At 33.4% G+C, this 24,940-nt stretch overlaps 4 protein-coding genes across 5 annotated transcripts; 2 read left to right on the top strand and 2 right to left on the bottom strand.

The window, feature by feature from the left end:
• Positions 1-233: 233 nt before the first annotated feature.
• On the top strand, positions 234-3,609 carry LOC120118024 (auxin efflux carrier component 3-like). 2 transcript variants are annotated; one of them, XM_039138172.1, is made up of 6 exons: positions 234-1,570; positions 1,649-1,940; positions 2,066-2,151; positions 2,609-2,766; positions 2,842-2,918; positions 3,058-3,609. In XM_039138172.1, exons 1-6 carry the CDS (start codon positions 331-333, stop codon positions 3,122-3,124), a joined length of 1,920 nt encoding a protein of 639 aa, XP_038994103.1. In that variant the 5' UTR covers positions 234-330; the 3' UTR covers positions 3,125-3,609. The 2 variants fall into 2 exon arrangements, with proteins under 2 accessions (XP_038994103.1, XP_038994104.1); XM_039138173.1 differs by having other exon boundaries at positions 314-1,570; positions 1,658-1,940.
• Positions 3,610-9,439: 5,830 nt separating this feature from the next.
• LOC120118084 (leucine-rich repeat extensin-like protein 6) lies at positions 9,440-9,779 on the bottom strand. The gene is made up of 2 exons (XM_039138220.1): positions 9,510-9,779; positions 9,440-9,466 (listed from the first exon to the last, which is right to left on the bottom strand). The coding sequence occupies exons 1-2, from the start codon at positions 9,777-9,779 to the stop codon at positions 9,440-9,442; spliced, it is 297 nt and encodes a 98-aa protein (XP_038994151.1).
• Positions 9,780-13,337: 3,558 nt separating this feature from the next.
• Positions 13,338-13,751, bottom strand: LOC120118083 (leucine-rich repeat extensin-like protein 2). Its single transcript, XM_039138219.1, has one exon. It carries the CDS (start codon positions 13,749-13,751, stop codon positions 13,338-13,340), a length of 414 nt encoding a protein of 137 aa, XP_038994150.1.
• A 2,444-nt stretch (positions 13,752-16,195) lies between these two features.
• LOC120118023 lies at positions 16,196-17,423 on the top strand. Its single transcript, XM_039138171.1, has 2 exons — positions 16,196-17,342; positions 17,378-17,423. Coding segments are annotated over exons 1-2 (1,107 nt in total). The 5' UTR covers positions 16,196-16,237; the 3' UTR covers positions 17,380-17,423.
• The last annotated feature ends 7,517 nt before the right edge of the window (positions 17,424-24,940 follow it).

The raw sequence follows: 24,940 nt of genomic DNA, 5'->3' as shown, positions 1-24,940 counted from the left end.
CATGACAGGAGCCACCTGTACTGTAATAACCAAACTCTCTAGTTAACTTAACCACAGAGGACAGTCAATTATTAACCCAAAGTCCCAAACCAAAACTGAGTTTCACAGCTCAGTGAGTACAAGTACAACAATGCCATGTAACTCATAGTCTCTCTTTCCCTATATATTTTATCACTCTCCTTTCCCTCTTGTAGTTGTACCCTTTAACTTCACTGAGTTCTCATTATCGTTCTCTTTCCCGCAAAATTTGCAGTCTTCAAGCACCTGTGCTGATATCTTTTCAAGTTAGTTAAATAACGGTTTTAACGATCCCCATTCGGAGAAAGGAAGATGATTAGTTGGGGCGATCTTTACACCGTTTTAACGGCGGTGATCCCTTTGTACGTTGCTATGATATTGGCATACGGGTCGGTTCGTTGGTGGAAGATTTTTACCCCGGACCAGTGCTCGGGAATCAACCGTTTCGTCGCCATTTTCGCCGTCCCGCTCTTGTCTTTCCATTTCATTTCGACCAACGACCCTTACGCCATGAACTTCCGGTTCATAGCGGCCGACACGCTGCAAAAGCTCATCATGCTGTTCGTTCTGGGATTGTGGGCTAATTTGACTAAAAACGGCAGCCTGGAATGGATGATCACCATTTTCTCTTTATCAACACTTCCAAACACTCTCGTGATGGGCATTCCGCTTTTGATCGCCATGTACGGTCCTTACTCGGGGATGTTAATGGTTCAAGTCGTGGTGCTCCAGTGTATTATTTGGTACACGCTCCTTCTCTTCCTTTTCGAGTACCGCGGTGCCAAAATCCTAATCATGGAACAATTTCCGGGAACTGCAGCTTCCATTGTTTCTTTCAAAATTGATTCCGATGTCATGTCGCTCGACGGCCGAGATTTCCTCGAGACCGACGCTGAAATCGGAGAAGACGGGAAGCTACACGTTACAGTGAGGAAATCTAATGCTTCGAGGAGGTCTTTGGGGCTTTGTTCGCTTCCCGCATTGACTCCGAGACCGTCAAATCTCACCGGAGCCGAGATATACAGTTTGAGCTCTTCGAGGAACCCGACTCCGAGAGGTTCAAATTTCAACAACTCCGACTTTTACTCCATGATGGGTGTTCAAGGATTTCCCGGACGGCAATCCAATTTCGGTCCGGCTGATTTGTACTCCGTTCAACAACAGACTCCAAGACCATCGAATTTTGAAGAAAACAGCTCGGTTATGTCTCCGAGGTTTGGATTTTATCCGGCACAAACAATTCCGACATCATACCCTGCTCCGAACCCTGAATTTTCATCCGTAACGAAGAACACTAAAGCTATCCAACAACAGCAGCAGCAAACGGTTCAACCGCAGCAGCAGAAGGATAATAGTAAAGAGAACAATGATGCAAAGGAATTGCACATGTTTGTGTGGTGTTCGAGTGCTTCGCCGGAATCCGAAACCGGAGGACTTCAAGTCTTCGGTAACACGGATTTCGGAGCTTCCGACCAATCTGGACGGTCCGAGCAGGGTGGTAAAGAGATCAGAATGTTGGTTTCTGATCACCCTCAAAACGGGGAAAATAAAGGTACAATAATTAAATCAATAAACTAATATATCAAGTCGGTTAGTATTTTTTTTAATAACAATATGGTTGCTTGTGAAGCTATGCCAGGCAGTGGTGACTTTCACGGAGAAGGCTATAGCTTTGCTGGAAATGATGGGGAAGAAGAGAAAGAAAAAGAAGGACTCAATGAACTCAACAAGTTGGGGTCCAGTTCAACGGCCGAGTTGCACCCGAATGCCGGAGAAGCGCCGGATATTGGTGGTGGTAAACAAATGCCTCCGGCCAGTGTAATGACCCGCTTGATCTTGATCATGGTGTGGCGCAAGCTTATCCGAAACCCCAACACATATTCCAGCCTCATTGGACTGATTTGGTCCCTAATTGCTTTCAGGTCACTTCATTTACTCTTGACTCGAGTTTTGTGAATGAAAAAAATAATATGAATCTTATTTTGATTAAGAGTCCGATTTTGGGTAAAAAATTAATTACGAATTTGGGGTGTTCTTATTAATGCAGGTGGCATGTGAGTATGCCTAAAATAATAGAGAAGTCCATCTCCATACTGTCAGATGCTGGATTGGGAATGGCCATGTTTAGCTTAGGTGAGCGTTTCTGTTATTTGCTTTAAGTAATAATTATTAGTTTTTGTGTTCGGATTTCGGATTCAGATAATTTAAATATTATATAAAAATTATCGGATAAATTCAATTACTGCAACTGAACTTGGCCTAAATAAATATCCAAAGCCAACTATTTATGATACATTTGCCGAATTCAGGCAAGCCATTGGAACAAAAGTCCATGTAATGAATTGCCATGGACCAGTTTCCTTTTTCCTTTTTCAAAATTGATTTTGATATTACATGAAAATTGGAGGCTAATCTCTAGACTAAACGGGATTAATCTCCCGACAAGTGGGGTCGTGTTGTGATGGTGACCAGCGGTCCAGAGCCGGTGGGCATTGGTTGTGATAGACGCCAACTAGGCCACAGTTAGTGAAAGGTAGTTGGATTGAAAAGATTATGATGTTTTTGGCTTGTTGTATGGTGAAAAAAACAGGTCTGTTTATGGCACTGCAACCCAAGATCATCGCTTGCGGGAACTCCGTTGCTACATTTGCCATGGCGGTTAGGTTCTTGACCGGTCCGGCCGTCATGGCTGCTGCTTCGATTGCTGTAGGATTGCGCGGCACCCTCCTTCGTGTCGCCATCGTTCAGGTAACCAGAAAAAAAACTTAACATTCTTCCGTAACAATTAAACCTATTAGCTAACTTTTGTTTCAAATTTAACAGGCGGCCCTGCCACAAGGAATTGTACCATTTGTGTTCGCCAAAGAATACAATGTTCACCCTGCAATCCTCAGCACTGCGTAAGTGAAAAAACCCTGAATATATTAATCATATATGTCGAAAAATCTTCCGAACACCGTTTGCATGAAATCGGTCCGATTCCCTCAACGATATGTTATATGTATGAACAACTGATGTCTTCATTTGTTAATTTTTCAGGGTCATCTTTGGGATGTTGATAGCATTACCAATAACGCTCGTCTACTACGTTCTTCTAGGACTGTGAGGGTTTGTTTCCCTTTTTTCCCGTAATAAGCCAGAATATGAAGGGAGTTATCTAGGGTTTGGATTCGTGCTATACATTTGGAACGGAAGCATCGATCGAAACCGGATTACGTTGTTAATTAACATGAGGATTTTTCGGGGAAGAAGACTTTAATGTAAAAAAAAGGTTCTAAAATCATTGGAGATGACATAGGTAAAGTTATTTTGACTTAGCAATGTGTCCTCCCCGATATAAGGATCATGTCCCCATTAAAGGCCAAGTTTATCCAATTTCTTAGAATATTTTTCACACGATGAAACCATAAGGCTAGACATTGAAGAGGAAAAAGAGGGAAAATGTGGTCTCTTCATCTTCCTTATATTTTTTGTAAAGTTTGATTTCACTCTGAAGAAAGTAGCAAAAGGGTTTTTCTTTCTTTCTTTTTTATTTTGTAGAGAAGAAATGTAATCTGGATTTGTTTCTGATATTTACTTTGATTGGCATTAGATCAAATTGCAAATAGATTTTAACATCAAATAGTATAAGATTAATGACACGTACAAAAAATATAAAACTCTATCATATAATATAATAAAAACGGTTACATGAGACCTCATCAAGTAGATTTTGTACAATACTTCTGTAAATTTTGAATTTAAGCAATTATGTCTATAGTTTATGTGATTATATGTATTGTCAATAATAAAAAAAATACTAAATAAATATTATTTTGTAAATACTCGAGATTATTAAAAAACTATAACACAATAGGTTTTATTCAATATAGAAGTATAGAACATGTGGTGGTGTTCTCAAATATGTGGATTCATTCTACATCAGACAATCAAAGTATAGGTGGACGGTAACGGAACCGAAGAATCCTAGCCCTTTCCGATGAGGGCCATAAGCTTACAAATTATTTTTGCCAACATCCATCATTAATGGAGTCGTCAGTTAAGTCATAATTTTTTAGGTTTTTCGAAATTTTAAGAAGTCAAAATACTTTAAAGATATATTTTGACTTCTCATGCTTTAAATAATGTACATCTAAAATTTATCTAAATAAAAATATCTAATATGAATTTAAAATTAATTTTCATCTTTAATTTTTTTTAAATACAAAATATTTATAAATAGATAGATAGATATGTTTTATTTTTGAAATTGTAGCTGTCGTTGGTGAATTAATTTGAAGAGAGAGTGGGGGCACGAAGCAATTAAGGTATGGCTGAGACGGGAAACACTAGAAAGGGAACAAAAGCTAATTAAGACGTTTGAGAGGGAAAGATAGAGAGGGTGGTGGTCCATGTATGACGAACCACGGACATGAGTCGGGACAGATGGGGCACACCCCAAGGCCAGGGACCATTTGAGGGTTATACCTTTTCATTTTCAGACACAACTATCAAAATATATTACAGAAAGTAAGTTGTTGTCATTAAAATTAAAATGCTGTCAAGTATTTTTTTTATATCTGAATTATATTGTTTTTGTCCATATATTTACTTATTTAATACTGAAAACAAAATTACCAATCCTATAATTTATTCCAGTAAATAAATATCAACAATTACGTCCAAGGATGGAACCTGAATACTTCAGGGGTCACATGTGAATAGTAATAAAATAATTTGGTTTAATTCCGAGCGCATACGTAGGAAAGGAGTGCAACTTGCTTTTCCATTTTTCTTCATAATTCATAGCATTCAATTTGCCTTGATGTCTCCATCTCCCTTGTTTGCTTCCGATGTCCCAACTCTTTGATATTATTCCAACCTTAAGTATATGATTTCTAGCATGTTTTTGGACCATTTGATTCTACACCTAAATGCTTAATAGATTTGAATGCAACGTATTTAATAGATTAAATATGACGTGACAGGTTTCATATATGCATTATTTTGATGCATTTACATTTTATTCTTCATGAAAGTTACATGTATAATTGATATTTTTAAAGTTACAATTACGATTATAATTTTAATTTTAGTTAATATATATGTATAATTAATAAGTAATATGTGTGATACTAAGGTATATTACACTCTCAAGAAGATAATTAAGTTCAATTTTAATGATGTTAGAATCCATTGAGTGACCTCAATGATTAAAAGGGAGTGTTGTTCTCTTTTGAAGTCTCGGGTTCAAGCAGTTACATCTGCAAGATGTGTATGTTATCAACGATTAAGAAAAATTATACATAAATACTACATCGTAATTACCTTGAGCTATTCATAATAAAATATTGAAGACTTTATTATTGGTGTGGATCTTGAACCCAAAAAATGAAACATTGAAAATCACATGGATGGTTATTTTTGTTTTCGATTTGTCTTATTTTGGTCATCGATTTGGAGAAACTAACGATTTGGTCATTTACATTATCGAACTATCTTATTTTAGTCAACGAGACATTAAATCCCATTAGTTTGATCATGTAACACATTGATAAAAATGATTCTAATTTAACCCATGGATTTTTTATATTTTGTTTTATTTTCCACCATCTTTTTTTGGTTATCGTTGTCGTCTCAGTCATTGCATGTCCCTTTTCCAAACTACAACGCCTTTGCACTCTCATTCTTGTGTGTTGTGTCAACAATCACGCCTATGTACTAAACCCGTTGCCTCTCGTTTTCATCATTCATCTAATCCCTAAACTCTAATAACTTCTCAACTCTCTTTGCTTCATCACGTCGTGCGTGGCAGCAGAGCACATCAAACAAGATCACTGGTGTGGTAACACTAGCAAGCACGACAACACAAAGGAGAGAGCATTAGCTGGGTGAACTTGGGTGAAGGTGTGCTAGGGTTGAAAGGTGGTTCGATAACATTTAAGGATTATAGTTTGATAAATTTTAACGATCAATTTGTATTGATTTGATGAAATTAATGATTATTTTAGTTTTTCTTTCTTTCTAAGTTTAGTTAGAAATATGTTTTAAAATAATTTAATAATTATTTATATACTTTAAGTAAAAAATATAATAGCATACACAACTACACAAGTATAAGAATATAAACAAGTAACAACTGGTAGGGACTAGGGTTTGGTTTGATTTTCTATACTCTCATACTACACATTAAGGAATAATGGAATACAATGAGATTAAATGTGTGTTGAGATCAATCCAAACAGAAAGGACAAGGACCACATGATAATGATCGGACGGAGCATGTGATTCGAGGGTCGATAAATACAGCACGGACGAACATAGGCAGCCATCCATGGACCGTAAATCGAAATCCAAACCAATACCATGACATGGCAGCTCCGTATTTCGTGGCTAAAAAGAGAAACCCCATTGATACACCAATGAGCTATCTCATCATCATCGACGTAGTTATTAATGTCCACTACGTGCATGTACACGTGGCTAAAAGACGTCGGTGAAGTTCCATTTTCACATATAGTCATGCCCATGTTGTGATCATGTTCATGTGGTGTTTTTATTGTAGGCATACAAATACGATACTACATGATATAGTGTTGGAATTATTGCAAGTGGGGGTGTGTGTGAGAAAAAGTAACGGTTGGAAAGATAAGAATTCCAACTAAGGTAGGGACAAAATATTGGTTGAGAAGGAGGTTTGATACTAATTCGAATTTCGAATTTATAATACATATATATCTATATTATATTAAAATAAATTTAGATAGAGCTCCTACACATTAAACTGTACGGTGGTGGGGAATTGGATAGGTAAAATATTAGGTGAAATGGGCACATGATTATCCAAAAGTGAAAACGAAGTTCATCAATCATTAATTTACTGAAAAATTCTCTGCACTATACTGTTGCAGGTTTTCATCATGCAGCTACTGTCCCTACTACCTGCTAATATTAGGATATGGTTTGGATTCGAATGACTAATTGTTAGGGTCCTTGGGGATGAATTGAGCGAGGAACGGTACACAATCGTCTTCGGGAATTTTTAAAACCTTTAAATTTTAATTTTTTATATTTTATATTAATATTTTAATTATATCATTAAAATTATAAATTTATTTCTTTGACATCAAATATCGCGTCTATCTTTGACTAATACGTTATCTGATATTAAAAAACAACAGCCGGGAAAGTTAAAAATCAACTTCTACTTCTTTTAAATAAAATATAACACTTTTTTCAAGCTTTCAAGTCATCAAAACTGTTCTGCAACACAACTACTGAGAACTTTTACATGTCTTTAAGCAGCACATGCACGTGAATACAATAAAATAGATAGCTCCCAACCCAAATAAACATTATTATATTATATTTTAGGCAAATTAATATTTAGATATTCAATTATCACTTTGATTCTATCTTAGTCACCCAATTATTTTTTTTTTCAAAACTATCACTAATGTTACGTTCTGGTTTCATTTTGGTCATCCATTATTATAAAAATAATGGTGATGCTAACGTGTCATCATAAGATAGTGTCGCGTCACTACTTAAAAACATATTGTCACATCATTAGTTTTGTTAATTTTTTAACGGAGAGTTACCAAAATTAAACCATAATGTAACGTTGGTGATAATTTTTTAAAAAATATAGTTAGATGACCAAAACATAATCAAAGTAATAATTGAATGATTAAATACATAATTTATCTTACATTTTATAATTATATAGAAAGAAAATTAATTTAATACAAAAGTAAATGCATTATTAGGTGGTGCTGTCCTCGTGTGCATGGCTTCATTCCACAGCATAAAATGGGCCACTATCCAAAGTCACAATTATCAAGATTTAGGGTTTAATGTATTCTATTTTAGAGATTGGGGTTTAAACTTTAATATTTATAACGTAAGATTTAGAATTATTTAAATGTATTGAATAATATTTAAGTAAATAGAGTTAACATACAAATCTCTGTAGTAAAATAAAATGTTATTCTATCTAAAGGTTTCAGGTTTTAGTAGATATATCTATAGAGTGCGTGTATTAATAATGACTAAGAAATATTTTAACCAGATATTACTTTGTAATTAATCAACTCATAATATTAAAAAATTGACTTACTTATGGAGTATTTTTTACCGGGTTTGGTTATAAAATAATAAATTTATTTAACTTTCTCTTCCTGTGACTGATGAATACATTTGTGGAGGAAGAGCAAAATAGGAGCACCGTGCAATAAAGCCGCGGCTCCGACGGGAATCAATGGAAAGGCAACAAAAGCTAATTAAGACATTTGAGAGGGAGAGGGTGTCATGGTCGATGTAGGGTGAACCACGGACATGAGTCAAGGACCATGGGCCACACCGGGGGACCATGGACCATCTGTGGGATTAGACTTTTGAGAGAAAAATAAAGATTACTTTTACAAGCCAAACCTTGACTATTCACATTTAATTTCAAACTTTTGGGATGCATCTCCCTCGTCTAGCCCATGCCCTTGTCCCTTCTTTTCAATACCCTTTTTTGCACTCTTCTTTCTCACTTTCCCCATTGAAAAGTGCCTTTGTTTTGTCCACATGTATCGAGTCAAATGACAAAGAATTTGATATAAGTAATATCTCGAGTTTAAGCATCAAGAACAATAAACCCCGATTTTAGATATAATTAACACTCATTTAACTACATGACACTAACCGTGCCTAAAAAAACATAGGGATGAGTGCATGTTACAATTTCGGCAACTCTAATTGGGGGCCTTTTGGAACTAACAGATGAATCAAGGAGTATTCATAAATTTTGAACATTATAACCTATCAAAGATAATACCTGCTACTAGTATGAAAGCTTATAGGGGATCGACCCCAAATTAACCCCATGAACTTGGGGTTTCAAGAACGGGTCAAGCCTATGCTTGGGTCCATCGAAGTCACATTTCCTTGATCCTATTTTCTTTTTAGGGATGAAAGCACAAACGTTTGGCCCATATTATGTAGTAGGCAAAATCATAGTTCTATATGGTAGCCTCATAGTTTAGCCCAACCCAAAATTTGTGTAATTTGAAAAACCCATAATGAACTTTTTCTTCATCGCACATAGATAATTATATTTTCGATTACGGGCCTATCAACCAAATTCTTTTCACTACAACGTCGGATTTATTACAATCATTCATTTCGTTATTTAAAATATTGAAAATTAGATAATGTAATTAGAGTTAATATTCGATGCATTGTTATGTTCGATTAAAATGATATTTATTTATTATATTTTAATGCATGAGTTAACAACAATTTCATTTTTTATGATAATTTTTAAACAACTACATGACTTCATTTGAACGAAAATAAAGAAATATTTATTATTTTTTTATAGAAAAAAAGATAGCACGTGATCATCTCATATTCTCATCCATTACCCAAACAAATTAAACACTTTACAATTTCTTTAATTATTCAATTTGCTAGTAATTCCCTGAGCAAGACAATAAAAACTAGAAGAATAAATAAATAAATACAAGATAAGCGGTTGCAATCATCATCACCATGGATGGTTTTCCGATGGTAGTTGTCGTTGTCGATGACTGATCTTCAGTCTGGTGAGGAGGTTTCCGATAGTAGTATGGGAAATAAGGCATGATAGAGTCAGGCGAGGGCTGACCGTTTAGAAGATTACCATAAGGTGGTGGTGGTGGTGGTGGAGGGAAATAGGGTAAGTTCCCTGTCGGCGAAGGGTATAGTGCTCCTGTTTGTGAAGGTGGTGGATAAGTAACCGGAGGTGGTTGCATGACCGTGCTGGTGCTGCCGTTGGGGCCGGTTGGTGGAGGGTAACATGGATATGGGCATGTGTTATCTGGCTTGGTTTGAAGAAAGAAGCTGAGAATTATGGTGAAGAAAATAAAGGTGGAGGTTTGTTGGGTGTGTTGGCCATGTTATACAAAGAGGAAATAGACGTAGGTTTTAGTGAAGAAAAAGAAATGGTTCAAAATGAAGAGACATTTGGGTCCCTATGCATTAAGAAAATTGGCAATCAAGGCTATTTCCATGAGGTATGTTAAGAAAGAGTGGTTGACAATTGCACATGGCAAACATAATATTAAATACAATTATAAAATAATTCTTATTTTTATTTTAAAACATTTTAGTTTTTAATACTTTATTTTAGATCAAATAGAAAATGTTGATTAACAAATATTCAACACTTGTTGTCATCAAGATAAAATGACATGATAATGTGAAAATTATTAATTGATTAAATGTTTATTCTGAATGTTGATGTAACAAGCATTATACATCTAAAATGATGATATAACACATGTCACGTGCACATAATTGATAAAGTGATATATGTCGAGTGTTTGATGTGATGACGCAACACATGTCATATCATTACTTTAGACATATAAAATGTTGTCTATTAGTCAACTAATGATTTCCATTCAACGAAGGGACGTATTACCTTAAAATAAAATATCGGGACTAAAGATTTTCGAAAAAAGAAAAAGATCCAAATGATTAGTTTATCGAATGTTAGAAATAAATTTTGACAATACATATTGTTTCCAAGACTTTTTGTATTAAATAATTATAAGTCTCGATTAAGATCGTATCTTAAAATGCGAGTAAATAACGTATAAAAATTATGATTTAAGGATGCAAGAGACCCTTAAACTTTTCGATAAAAATGAATTCGGTTTATAAAATTTACGTACGATGTAATTTTCTTTATACTATATATATATATATAATAAATGATTAATTAGAGATAATAATCCTTTTGGACTTTGGGCATCTTATATGGTTACACCTAATCACATGTATCATGTATGTTTTGGCTTCTAATCTCTCAAAATTTCAGATGAAGAAATAAATTTGGTGCAAGTGTTGGTTCAGTTGGAGCTAATCAATTTCATTGAAAATTAATGATTGGGGTAATAATGTGATTATTTTAAGAAATAAATTAGATGACATGTGACGAGTGATGTAGTGGTTATAACTAACATTAATGATTCCAAAACACAATTATATGACAATTAAGCATTAATTAAACACAGTGGTCCCTTTTACTATTCCTTTTAAGACCAACAACCTTTGATCAAATGCATTGCTATATGATCAAAAGATCCCTCAAGTTCCAAACAAAAACCTTGTACTTTTATACATTAGTATTAACTTAAAGATCAAAACTGGACTAACAAAATTAAAAAAAAACTTAATTTAGATTCGAAATTATATGAGACGTTTAATATATAGAATTGAGTAATAAGATTGTCAGTATCAGTGGCGGATCTAGAAATTTATAAATGGGGTCCAAAATTTTAATTTTTTTTAAAAAAATAATGGGGCTGCAAAAAAAATTTCGTCAAATTTTCTTTAACATATTATACTAAATTTCACTTTTTTTTCTAAATAATGGGGATGCACTTGACCCCTAGGGGACTTAGTGCATCCGCCCCTGGTTAGTATGTGACATATTTTCGTGACTAGCATTGTTATTTTGCGGAACAAATTGAATAAAAAATAATTATTCAAATATTAAAAGGAATTAAAAAATTATGTTGTAAATTATATTCGTGACAATTTAATTATGAATAGATTTATTTTAAAAAATATGAAGAGATTTAGATATGACTATCGATCTTTTATTTTTTTCAATCAGATCACTTAACTATTTAAAGAATGTCAATCAAGTCACTTATTGTTAATATTTGAAAAAAATGAATTATTAATTATAAAAATAGTAGAGTTACATAATTAATCATTATTACTTGCACATTCTATCATTTTGATATACTTACATTGCCACTCATTTAATTTTTTTAATAGTTCGAGGTGATTATAATATATTTGTTCAGAATTTTCTTAGTCCATTGATAATGCAAACATACTCTACTGAAAATTAGACACAACTGCTCGAACTCAAAATTTTCACTAGAAATAATAATTCATTTTATCACTAAACTCATTTAAAGATATATAAAAATAGAGATTTTTCTTTACTAAAGAAACAAAATTGGTTAGAAGGAGGAGCCCATGAAAAAATGCGCCGCTGGCTGCCTGGCTCTCTCCATGTGGCCAACTAAACTCCAACGCAAGAGCGTCGTCGGACCAACTAACATTGGGCCTAAACTTTACGGCTTCAGAATAACTGACGCAACACAATTTAAATTTATTCAAAATTTTCAAAGATTTATATATTTAAATTAAAAATTTTAAACTTTTAAAGTATTTATCTAAAATTTAAAAAATGGGGTTAACTAATTTTTTTAAATTTTTTAAATGTTTATTGATTAAAATTTATTTTTTAATAGATAGAGGTAAAAGTCTTTTTTATCTATTACGATTTGTCTTTTGATGATGTTGTCACACTCGACAAATACAGATGAACACTGTCAATGATGAATATCATTAAATTAATTTATAAACTATTAAACATATAATTATAAAATATTTAAAACTATAAAAATAATTTAACTAAAATACAATATTTATAAAATATTAGTTTTTATAATATTATTTTAATTATAATTAGATCACATATTAATTTGAGAAATTTATAAACCCTAATTTATTTTTATAGCTTTGAAGTTCACGTCGTCGTCGTCGCTACAGTCGCCGCCACTGGTATAATCTTTTACCACCGACGAACGATAAAGACTAAATCGACAACGAAAGATGATGGCGGCGACGGTGATGGTGACAACGACAGTAGTGACTTCAAAGCCATGCAAATAAATTAGGGTTTATAAATTTTCAAAATCAATATTTAATATAATTATAATTAAAATGAAATTATAAAAATTAATGTTTTATAAATATTGTGTTTTAATTAAATTACATTTAGACTTTTAACTAATTTATAATGATATGTTTAGTACTTTATAATTTAATGTTTTATAAATTAATTTAATGGTACTCATCGTTAATTGTACTCATCTACACTCGACGAACGTTGTAGAAGTTTTATTTACCTCTCATTAAAATTTTAAATCAATATGTTAATAATAAATTTTGAGACAACGTGTACTTAAAAAAAGTTATAAGTACTCATATAAATAATGTTTTAAATATAAATTTATATATTATTAGTTAATAATTTTTTTAAAAGAATTGAGTAGATTAATAATTCATCAAAATTGGAATCTAGGAAATGAAATTGTGATTAAAATATCAGGTAAAAATGAAATTTTGCGTTTTTATTATTGAACATAAATCTTGATACAGCAAGTACAATAACTCCTGAAACTCTCTTTGGACAAAATTACTTTCTTGTCCTAACAAACAGAAAAAAAAATTGTACTTACTTTATCCAAGTCCTTGCACAAGATCCTAAGTCCTTCGGAATGTCAAAAACCGAGTAGGAGAAACAATCCAGAAACCAGAGCCAATAACCCCACCGCAACATTCCGGTCTGCTCCACCAAAACTCTGGTCAGTTGGGTATAAATTCCCCGGTGGACCGGTTATGTATATGTAGGATGGTGGACTAGGTGGCACTGGTGGTGGTGGACAGTATTGTGTAGGTGGCTTTTTTGGAGTAGGCGGTGGCAGTGCAGGTGGTGGAGGACATGCAGGTGGTGGCGAAGGCGGCGGCGGTGGCGGACTTTGTATGCATGACGGGGTACACTTTACGCCTTGATCACCTGGTACTGTGCTCTCATCAAGTTTCCTTGATTCCAAACCGTTGATGGGGTATGCAAAGGTGGTGATTACAAAGAAAATGGTTACCGACGGTAGAAATCGGCGAGGCTTTATGGACATGGTTGCCGATGGAGCTCCGGAAAATTTTCAGACTGTTATGTTATGAAGAAGAAAAGGATGGAGGAAATGAAGAAGAGATTCGCTTTTGAGCTGGCGGTGATGCTACGTTATTTGGTACATGCAAAGGCTTTGAAAGGCTAAAATATGCAAACGAGACATGTTTTTAAAGGGTAGGGAATCCCTTTGCATGTGGAAATTATGCGATGGTCCAAACATTAAAGGATCCCATAGTGTACACCTTTCCATATTCTATCTCATATCTTTTTGTATAATATATTAGTAACGATGCCAATAGAATTATACTTATTCAATAAGATTAAATTTTCTTTTAATCGTACTGATAACACATGTTGTATAAAACCGATATTTCATCAAATACACATTATTATTGTTTTCTTTGAATATTATGAGCATCGTTAAGGTAATCGTCTATTATGGTGCGACTCTTTTAATTAAGATATTCTTATTCGAAGATGAAAAGTTTGAATGAAAGGTGGCTCACAGCTCAGAGTAATCATTTTCCGGCCAAGAGCAAGAATCAACATCTTGGAATCTTGTGTGCCCTTTTCTGTCACCATTGCATGTTTAGTTGCCTTCTCAGAATTTTCTCTTTTTCATTGATTAATATTTCGGTTCATATCAAACGATTTTAATGATAAAAATGACTCTTGGTTTTTATAGAGGAAATACATCGGTAGAAAATATGTGGGCTATCAATAGTTAAGAAAAGTTTTAAACAAATATTATCTTATAATCACTTATACTATTAAAAAATCATGTTGATCCATCTTCCTCTTGTATGATTAAAAAGGAAAATTACATGTTTTCTTCCTAATTTTCACAATTTTACTTTCCACTTCATCTGCCTTTGGCGTGTACTTTTCACAAATTTGTTGGTAAACAAAGACAATATTCTAAGGATAAAGCTTGAGTCTATTTAAGTTAGGTTTTTAATCTATGCGAATTTAATTTAAATATAATGATATTTTATTTGTCATTCAATTCAATTCAGATATAATTTTTTTATCTAATTTAAAATTTGATATAAAATTTTATAAAAAAATCGCATTTACATCATATTTAAACTAAAACACACACACACACACATATATATATATATATATATTTATTTATATTTATATTTCTCATTCTTATTAAATAAAAGGCTTGATATAAAGAAAGGTGCCCAAATTTTTTTTCCATTTATGTATCTACATTTTTTTTCGGTCAACGTAGTACCTAACGTAATAAATGTTACAATTCTAAGTGTTTAGTCCGTGACAGTCGTTAAAAAATTTCATTAAAAATAAGTCAACCAATCTATATTTGACATGTGGCCTATTTTTTTTTAATTTTTTAAAAACAAAATTTATAAAATTTCAAAAAAAAACTTTTTTTATCTTATTTTTAAAAAATACCTCAAAATTTATAAAGTCCCGTACAGTTCCGGCGAGCCGCTGGCCACCATCATCTACCCTTCAGCCACCATCACCCACCCATCTAATGGGGCCCATGCACGCACCTGTGCAACACTGACGAATCCACGTAGCGATAGCAAAGTCAAGCAGATTCTTCTTGCTAGCAACACCAGTGAAATCCAAGATTACGTTCTAATTGCGAATTAAGAGTTTGACTATTGGAATTTAGAGTTTAGATTTAAAGATTTGAATATTGAGATTTAGGGCAATGATAAATGGTATCCGGCAATGGAGGCCCGGAAATAGGTTGATAAGTAGTCGGCGGCAGCGGCGATGGAAGGGGCTAGCCGAAGATGGATTGAAACTTTGAGATTAAAAGTTTTGATTGTTTTTTGAGATTTTAGAGAAATTTTGGGATTTTTAAAATAATAATAATTTTATTTTTTATAAAAATTATAAATACGTCACGTGTCACATTTTGAGTAGTCGACTGAATTTTTTTTAACATCTGTTATGTTTGAAACACTTAAAATGATAATATTTATAACGTTAGATATTTATATTGATAAAAAATTAGACATCTAAATAGTAAAAGAGATAATTTAGATACTCTTTTATACTAAGCCTAAATAAAATAAAGACCTGATTTAGAAAACATAGAATGATGAATTATGAATATTATAGAAATTATATCTAAATATAAACTTAATTATTCAATTTTTCTCAAAATTTATAAATTAAAAATATTTTCTTTTAAATTTGAATTTTGATTTAACTCAAATTTATTTATTTATTTTAATATAATTCTATAAAATAAAATAAAAATTTATTAAATTTGTTTTAAATATCTAAGTAATTACTGAGTTAGGTTTAAATTTAAATACTACTACTTTAATTTAACCCGTCACGTGTTTAAATAAGAAAACCTTTTTGACAAGAAATTAAATTACAAAATAAAATATTAAGCTGGTCGATTTCTTTGAAAACTCTACTTTGTTCCACTTAAGAGGGATTACACACGATACTCCTCCTTATTATCTCCGCAGGAAAAAAAAAAATCGACTCATCATGTCTGCAATCAAAATCAGCCTTTTGTTCTTAATTATCATCGTTTTTACTGACCTTGCCACCGCCGGAAAACCCCATGTCATCGATTTCCGATGGTCTAACCTCTACCCAGAAGGCATGGCTTGGGACCCATCAGCCCAGCACTTCGTCGTCGGATCTCTAAACCACCGCACAATCCTCTCCGTTTCCGATGCTGGCGTCGTTGAGACCCTGATTTCCGACCCCACCCTCCCTGAAAACGTCACCGTTCTAGGCCTGACGGTGGATTACACCAAGAAACGCCTCCTGGCTTGCCTCCACTCCCTTTCCCCTCTCCCCCCATTCAACGCGCTCGCCGCCTACGACCTCCGCACCCGCCGCCGCCTCTTCCTCTCCATCCTACCCTCCGACCCCGATTCCTCCGTCTCCTCCACCCGTCGCGGGCGTGATGTTGCCAACGACGTAGCCGTCGACTTCAAGGGAAACGCTTACGTCACCAATTCTATCGGAAACTTCATCTGGAAAGTCACCGAAGACGGAGAGGCCTCGATCTTCTCCAAATCCCCCGCTTTCACTCGTTACCCCAACATCATGGACGAAAACCAACCGTTCAACGATTGCGGCCTCAACGGAATCACCTACGTCAGCAAGGGATATCTATTGGTGGTACAATCCAATACGGGCAAGATTTTTAAGGTCGATGCGGACGATGGAAAAGCCAGGGTCGTTCTGTTGAACCGGGATCTGGTGATGCCCGATGGGATCGCGATGAGGAGGGACGGTGTCGTTTTGGTCGTCTCGACACAGAAGCTTTGGTTTTTGAAGAGCGATGACAGTTGGTCGGAAGGCGTGGTGTATGACAAAGCTGACCTCGACGAAGAAGGGTTTGCGACCTCCGTTGCGGTGGGTGAAGAAGGGAGGGCATATGTGTTATATGGACATGTGATGGAGGGCATAACGGGAAGAGAGAGAGACAAGTTTCGGATCGTGGAGGTGAGGTCCGAGAAAGAAAACGAGGATGAACATGTTTGGATATATGTTCTGTTAGGGTTCGGTTTGGCTTATTTCTTGTTTTGGAGATTTCAGATGAAACAACTTATCAAAAATTTGGACAAGAAAACCAATTAATGTAGTTTTGATTTTTGTATTTTCCATAAAACCAATTAATGTAGTTTTGATCTTTGTATTTTCCATCTTTATTTACATTTTTAAAATGTCTTGTATTTATAAATTTGATAATTTTCTTCAACATTCTGGTCTAGTAAATGCTACACAGATACATTCATTTTCCAGGAAGATCAGGTCTTCAATTCATCAGTCTGCATTCATTTCATTTGTCCCAAGTTACAAATTCCGACCAACTTTCTACCGGGAATATCGCGAAGCATTGTTAGTAGGAGCCATGTTCCTCCTACAGTGCAGCTGCGCCTTCGGAGGTGGCAAAGTTGGAGACTTGTTCCTTTGGTGACGGTTCTGTTGGAGATTCCTTCATCCCATTATTCTCAGTTTCTAACTTAGCTATCCCAGCCTTCTCCCTAATCTCATTAAGCATCTCCAACATCTTTATCTTCATTTAGAGTCTGCTCATATGAGCTTCGGCGGGTTCGGGACAAGAGTAAGACCAAAAGCTCCGGCTGTTAAACATCACATCATATTTCTTCGGGAAACGGCTAAACCTTTTGTTGTTGACAGTTCCGATCCTTTCTCGCACTTCACCTGCATATGTGACAAAGAACATGTTAATGCATTGAGACACAAATATATGGAATCAACCACAAAGATAGTCTATCAGCTCGTTTCGCCGCTCAAAACAGAGTTAACTTGTTCCTAAAAAGAAATCTCTACAAGAAAATAACTAAAGAAGCCATAGACAGATTTTACAGTGAGATAATACGCATTTTATATGATCCACTGGTTACCAAATTGATCATTCCCCTTTGCCATTGTTCACAGGCATAACCTCAAACAATTACTTCAGTAGGAAACTTAAAAAGAAACATGAAAAAACGATGAACGAGGACGTCCAAAGAACTGGAATTCAGTGAGCACTGTGTAAAGATTCAAACAATAAATCAGGGCACCTGAAATGACAATCTAAATAGTAGTTTCAGACGTCCTAAAGGCTCACATTCAATGTGATATATCCAGGAAACACCATATTCTCCTCATCAAATACTTAAACAAAGAAGCCATTAGCTTCAAATTTGCAATCCAACTACCAAATCAGGGTCAAATTTTAACATCATTCACTTATTTAATCTCGTTCCATAGCAACTGGGTAAGCACCGATTCCACATTCTTGGGTTCATAACTAAATTTAAGCAACAAATAAATATGCAAACGTGAATTCTACAAGAAACTCATCACCGATCACATTTTATTCCTTCGAAACAGTAAGTACAGAAAATATTCAAAGCAAGCTTTTATTGAGCAACGATACCTGCAGAGGAACCGTAGCTGTCTTAAGCTTTGAAGCGCCCGTAACTGATGTTTTTGATGGGTAATGAGTGTCCTTTGTCTAGTGAAGTGGTGAGTGGGTTTTTATCGTTCTCATGCTAGAAGATGCCGTCTGTCTCACCGGCGGAGGAGTGTTGTGTCACTTCAGCTTTACGATCTAAAGAGCCTATCTTTGAATCGGCGAGTGTTCAGTCAAAAGTGTAGAGTTGGTAATGGCAGATGAGGCCGTGATGGGCTTTTTTGCTGGAAACAAATATGGGTTGGACAGGTTTGATTTGAGAAGAAAAACTGTTCTTTCTTGTAAGGGTAAAGTACACCAACGGTCACTTCACTATATTCAATTGATCGTATTAGTTATTTAATTTTCAAATATTATGGAATAGTTACTTTATAAAATTTCATTTATTTAAAATTATTTTTATTAAATTTGAATAGCTTGCTCCTATATTTCTATATTTAATTCTAACAAATTATTTCTTCCTACTGTATAATTTCACTAATATTTTATTCTTAAAATTTCTTATTTAAAAATTAACATTGTAAATATATTATATAATTTTAGATTATATTTAATTTATTAAATAGAATTAAAAATATTATTTACATATGTGAAAAAGGATATGAATACATATATTGTTATACCTCCAAAAAATTTCAAGCCTCCAGAGTCCAGACATAACTTACAAAAACAGTCAACTCTCCATCAACCATGCCCTTTGTTTGCTGAAGCCTCCTAAGAGTCCAAATTATCTAGACACAAGCGTTTGAGTTTATTACAGTGTATAGACAAGACATTTGACAACCTTACCTAAGAGCCTAAAAGCTGATGAATACTCTTTAGTTATTAAATCAAACATTGATAAGAAATAATGATTAATACTCCAATTATGTCTATATAAATAAATACTAATAGTCTTTCCAATTTATGGAGTTAAATTATCCCTGAAATTTTACATTTTTAAAATTTTTGAAAGACACGTTGCGAAAAATCCTTTTTTAAGTCACTTATTGTAGAAAACACTTTTCCTTACGTGACTGATTAAAGTGTTAATTTAAAAAATAATCAAATATGAGTATTAGAATAAAAGATAATTATTTAATAATTGATATTGGATAAAGAAAACTTCAAATACGAAATTGAAAAGAAAAAAAAACATAACATTTGGGAATTGGTTATAGCACATGTTTTGAAGACAATTAACCCTCGAATATTGTAGCTGATCTGGGTCAACATGCATATGCGGTTTTACAATTAAGGTTTCGAGGTGCTGATTTCCATGCAAACCCTTCGTCAAATCACCAGCCCCTTGCTTCAAACCTCACTTTCGCTATCAGTTCGACTTTAGACTTTACTACCTTGTATATATATATATATATATAAGTGTATCAAAGGTTAATTCTTATATTAAAACCTATTGTAATGATGTGTTAAAGGTCGAACAGACAACGAAAGAAAGGAAGACAAGAATGAAAAAATAACAGTTTGGGAACGAATGAAAAAGGTTCGTGATAATCAGGAGGGATTTGATATAAATGAAGAAACGAAGCAAAGGAAAAGGAAGAGAAAGCAACTCCCCCCATGGAAGACAGCCGATATATGATGTGTGTTGACGTAAAATACACAAATAATACCCTAATCATTTTTTTTGAGTCACCAAATATAAAAAATTATAAAATGATCATTCAACTTTAAAATTAATAAACTGGTCGCCCGCAGTTGATTTTGTAACGAGAGATTATGTGGTGATGCCCTTGGTGAGGAGTTTAAGGGCTATACATTCAACATCAAGGAAGATTATGATAAGCAAGGCAGGCAAGTAATTCACACGTCTGGTCGTGTTCTTTTTTGTTTCACCATGATATTCCCTCCTTTCGTGGTTATGGGATGAGAAATAGTGAGCGTAAGAGGACATGTTCTCACATCTTGGAACCCATATTCAGTTCTCGCCCTGTATTTTGTTGTCATGCATGCTATTTAATAAGACCAAAACAATAATGAAACGTTTGATTATTGTTTTTGGTCTTATTAAGAAATCAAAGTTTTTATTACAGAAAAAGGAAATGTTATTAAAGGTCTTGAATTTAAACGAATATAATTGTAGGGTGTGTGTATATTATCAATAAATTAATTATTTTTTATATAAATACTGTTTAATACTCACCCAAACTCTTTAGCTCTATGTATCCTTGGACGATTACAGGTTGATCAAACTTGCTGGTGGGGTATTCAAAACCCTTTGTATAAATTTATATATTTATTTTATTCTATCGTTATTTGGTCATAATTTTAACAAAATAAAAGATAAAATTACATTTTAAAATTGAATTCAGGATCGAGTGTGTGAACTGAAACTTAATACCAACTAAACTTTTTTGACGGAGTCGTCGTAATATAGAAAATAATCAAAGCAATCTTTCTTGGAAGGTGTATTTCTGGTAATTACCAGAGATATTAATAATGCTGAGAAACTTGAATGAACAAACAAATTTCCAACAAAAGAATTGACCAAGTGATGATCATGAAACTACAGATCCAAATATATACTCCACTCATGATTTCTCTTACATGTTTCAGAAAACAGAAAGGAAGAAGATCGGAAAACAAACAAAGAGAAATCTGTGACAATCATGGGCAATTCACATAATCACTTCCATACGAGAACTGGGTGTATTTGTAGGGTCCGAGCTTGTTATGGCAAAAAGAGGGCCCTGAAGGAGGCACTTGTCCTCTAGGAAGCTGGCTGCTAAACAACTGCTTTAAATCTTTACCACCGCCACCGCCTGGTCTGATGCATTCTCCGATGGAAGCCTCCGCCATTAACACGAGAAAAACAACCACCAAAAGCTTCGAACAACCCATTGTTCTTGGTATTTCTTCAGAAAACTATATGTTTTCAGCTTCATCTGCTAATGTTGTTGTAGTATGACCACATATATACAATATATATATATATATATATATATATAATGAGAACAGGAAGAGACAGCGGTTGGATTTCAACGACGTACGGCTTTTGTTTTATATGATTGATTTCCAGTGAATGGTTTTTTTTAATATTACGTTTTGAAGAATGGATATCATTTTTCCTTTGAAAACAATTATAATACAATATGTTAGCAGTCACTAAAATACAATCAAATCATCATTTTAGTCAATAAATTTATTTAAATATTATTCAATTTATTAAATTAATATAAAATAACTATTCTGATGTTATAATAAATTATAAAATTTTAATAAATTTAATAATTATTTTGTAATATTTGATAAAAAAAAATTGTAATCATTCAAAAAATTTAATTATAATTTTATAACTTTTTAAGATTTGGATGATTAAAATAATCATTTAAATATAATTCAAATGTTTTTTAATTTACTTTACCTAAATTTAATTGGGTAAATTTAAAGTGGAAGTCGCAGTTGAATAATGCAATAGCAGCCAATTTAGAAACAAAGTGAACGAAATCTTTGAAAAATTACGGTTTGTCCTTTGGGTTTCAACTCTTTGAAAAAGTTAACTAAACCTTATTTTTTACATCAAACATAACGTCAGATATGTCAGCAACTGTTATGGAAACGGCTTAAAGATTTGAGGAATTATGAATAATTTATTAAAAGAATTTGAATATGAAATATAATAGTATTTATTCCGAAGATTTTCAATCAATTTGATAATAAATGTTTAATTTAACATTTCTGTAAATGTCATATTTGAAAACGAAACCTCTAAAATTACAATAATCTCTTAACCAATGAAATCTTGCGTGATTGTTCACATTATGCCGTTCAAGAACTGCTACTATTTAATTATGTTACATTAGTTGATTGGAGTTTTTTTTTTTGGATACAAAAAAAGTTTAGGTAATGGGTGGTTCCCCAGTCCAAGGTCAGGGCATACTTAAGACTCAATTGAAATTTACATAGGAATTTATAGATTGTCCACCAAGAGTGATAGTTGTAAGATTCGAGCTTGGCCTTAATTAGTTGATTTGAGTTTACGGACTCTTTATAATTTATGATTCTTATTATTGTACCAACTTGTTATATATAAATTAGACTATAAAATATCAAAATGAATTGGTTTTAGTTACTTAAGGATTTATTGTATTTAAATTACATTACGAAATATCCGTGTGAATGAGTTTAGTTAGTTGAATACTTAATGATTTATTGCATTTATAGAGCGGAAAATTCCTTGTACTATCTAATTTGTTATATGATTTGAGCATGCTTTTAATTATAATATGATATAATCAAATTGATAATTGAATTATATCTGGATAAATTTAGTTAAACCAACAGGGAGCAAACATTCAGTCAAACCTATGGAATTTCTTTCCTGCATAGAAATCATATACGACATTTGGGTTCAATTGCAGGGGATGTTATCATTGCTGGAATTGCACTTGCAGAGAGATGGTGTTTCAAGAGCTTGATCCTTCTTTGAAGGTATACCACTGTTGAGTCTTACGTACACAATATCCTTAAAATTCATTCTCTTCTTGGACATGAACGTCCATCACCTGATATATAACAACAACCGTGTTCACTGGTAGCAGCATCACTCTCCCCGTATTGGAAACACACATCATTATTCCTGCAGGCAACGGCTGATTCTGGCACTCTGCATAAATCTGTAAATTTCCGCATGGTACATCATGTATCCTGCAACTTTATTCAACTCTCTCGGTTGAAGTACACGTCATTGTCAAAAAATAAATGTTTCAACCGGATTTTTTTGAGTACATACTTCTTGCTTCTTAACTTGCAATGTTTCGGAGTTGGATTCTCTCTATCTTGTTGTGTGGATGTGGAAATGAATCAATCAATTGTTTCTTTTCTAGGGTGATTACAAGGTAATATTTATTTATAATTTTTCTTAATCAATTGACAACGTACGCATACCCTGTACAGGCATATCTATTCGTACTCATGTTTTCTATAAAGAACAACGTTACCTTTTATCATTGAGACCTTTCAATAGGGTCGTGGGATGCACACTCGAATGCGTAGTACTTACCGGTTCTTACTGTTCTAAAGAAATGTCATAGGTGACATCAGCTGAAGGAATAAGTTTTGGAACAGGGTTGGTTAGTTGATTCTTTGTATTAATTATATAGACTTTACATTTTCTCCATCCATTGTTGCAGAATTCATTTCATTTCTAGATTCTGGGTTTTTTTTTTGTCATAGGTAACATCAGCTGTGGCAAACTCTAGCTTTCACCATGGTTTAGTTCGGTTCAAAATATAGATGTCCTACGGTCGGGTTACGGTTCAAATCTTTTTGTTATCAAACCGCAATGACGACCAAACCGGCCGCGACAACACGAGTAAAAGAACAGTGTCTGATGATTTGGTGCAGAAAATGATGTGTTTGGGGACAAAGTCGTCGAGAATTGTCTGATGATGATATAATACCACTTTACAAGCAGTGACTAATAGCGGTTTAAGCATTGGTCCATCTTTAGTGGGCATTTGTGGGTGGATGTCTACCATATCACTTTGCATCAAACCATACATTCATACATGTTCATTAAATTTTCAATTTTATAACACTAATTCAACCGCTTCAACCGATCGATTCGGTCATCCCAATTATCATTGGGTTTAAAATGATGCATGTATGACTAGATGCCACATGGGTATTTGTGAGTTTAAAAAGTCATTGCCTTTAACAATGAAAATTAAAAATAAAATAGACTTGGAAAATTATTTTTTTTAGTCTTCTATATTTATAATTTTTATTAATATATTGAGTTATTGGATAAAATCTTAAAAGATAAAGTATATAAACAATCATTAAACTATATTAAAATGAGCAAATTGTGCAACGATCATTAAATTTCTTAAACATATAAAAATGATCAGTAGATTCTATCAAATTATTATAAAATATTCATTAAAATTATTCAAACTTATCACTATTTTATAACATATAATGACTATTTTGTAATAATTTGATAACTTTAACAACTGTTTTATAGCTTTCAAAATTTTAATGGACAAAAAATTATTCAGCATTATTTAGGACCATTTCTGTACTTTACCTAAGTTTGAAAATAAAGATAAGGAATTAAGAAAACAGAAATAAGAAAATGTATGATGATGACCAGATCTAAACCCTAATTAATCCAAAGAAGACGAAAACAAGCAAAAAGTTTGATTCTGCTTTTAGTCCTTTGTTCTTTTCATATTTGAAATTTAATCCCTAACTTTTTAAGGGTACAAATACAAACTCATTGATCTACAATTATAACAAATACA

This window comes from Hibiscus syriacus, unplaced genomic scaffold, assembly GCF_006381635.1.
Source record: "Hibiscus syriacus cultivar Baekdansim isolate YM2019G1 unplaced genomic scaffold, ASM638163v2 tig00110325_pilon, whole genome shotgun sequence".
Lineage (NCBI taxonomy): Eukaryota > Viridiplantae > Streptophyta > Magnoliopsida > Malvales > Malvaceae > Hibiscus > Hibiscus syriacus.
The sequence above is the reverse complement of the archived record's forward strand: the minus strand, read 5'-3'. Positions and strand labels throughout refer to the sequence as shown.

Bases quoted from the DNA above. Each gene is read 5' to 3' on its own strand.
- LOC120118024 (XM_039138172.1), top strand. From the start codon at position 331: ATGATTAGTTGGGGCGATCTTTACACCGTTTTAACGGCGGTGATCCCT. The intron at 1,941-2,065 runs GTCACTTCATTT...TTATTAATGCAG, and splicing joins TGGTCCCTAATTGCTTTCAG to GTGGCATGTGAGTATGCCTA. The intron at 2,767-2,841 runs GTAACCAGAAAA...CAAATTTAACAG, and splicing joins TTCGTGTCGCCATCGTTCAG to GCGGCCCTGCCACAAGGAAT.
- LOC120118084 (XM_039138220.1), bottom strand. From the start codon at position 9,779: ATGCAACCACCTCCGGTTACTTATCCACCACCTTCACAAACAGGAGCA. The intron at 9,467-9,509 runs GTATTTATTTAT...TGTCTTGCTCAG, and splicing joins TGATTGCAACCGCTTATCTT to GGAATTACTAGCAAATTGAA.
- LOC120118083 (XM_039138219.1), bottom strand. From the start codon at position 13,751: ATGTCCATAAAGCCTCGCCGATTTCTACCGTCGGTAACCATTTTCTTT.
- LOC120118023 (XM_039138171.1), top strand. From the start codon at position 16,238: ATGTCTGCAATCAAAATCAGCCTTTTGTTCTTAATTATCATCGTTTTT.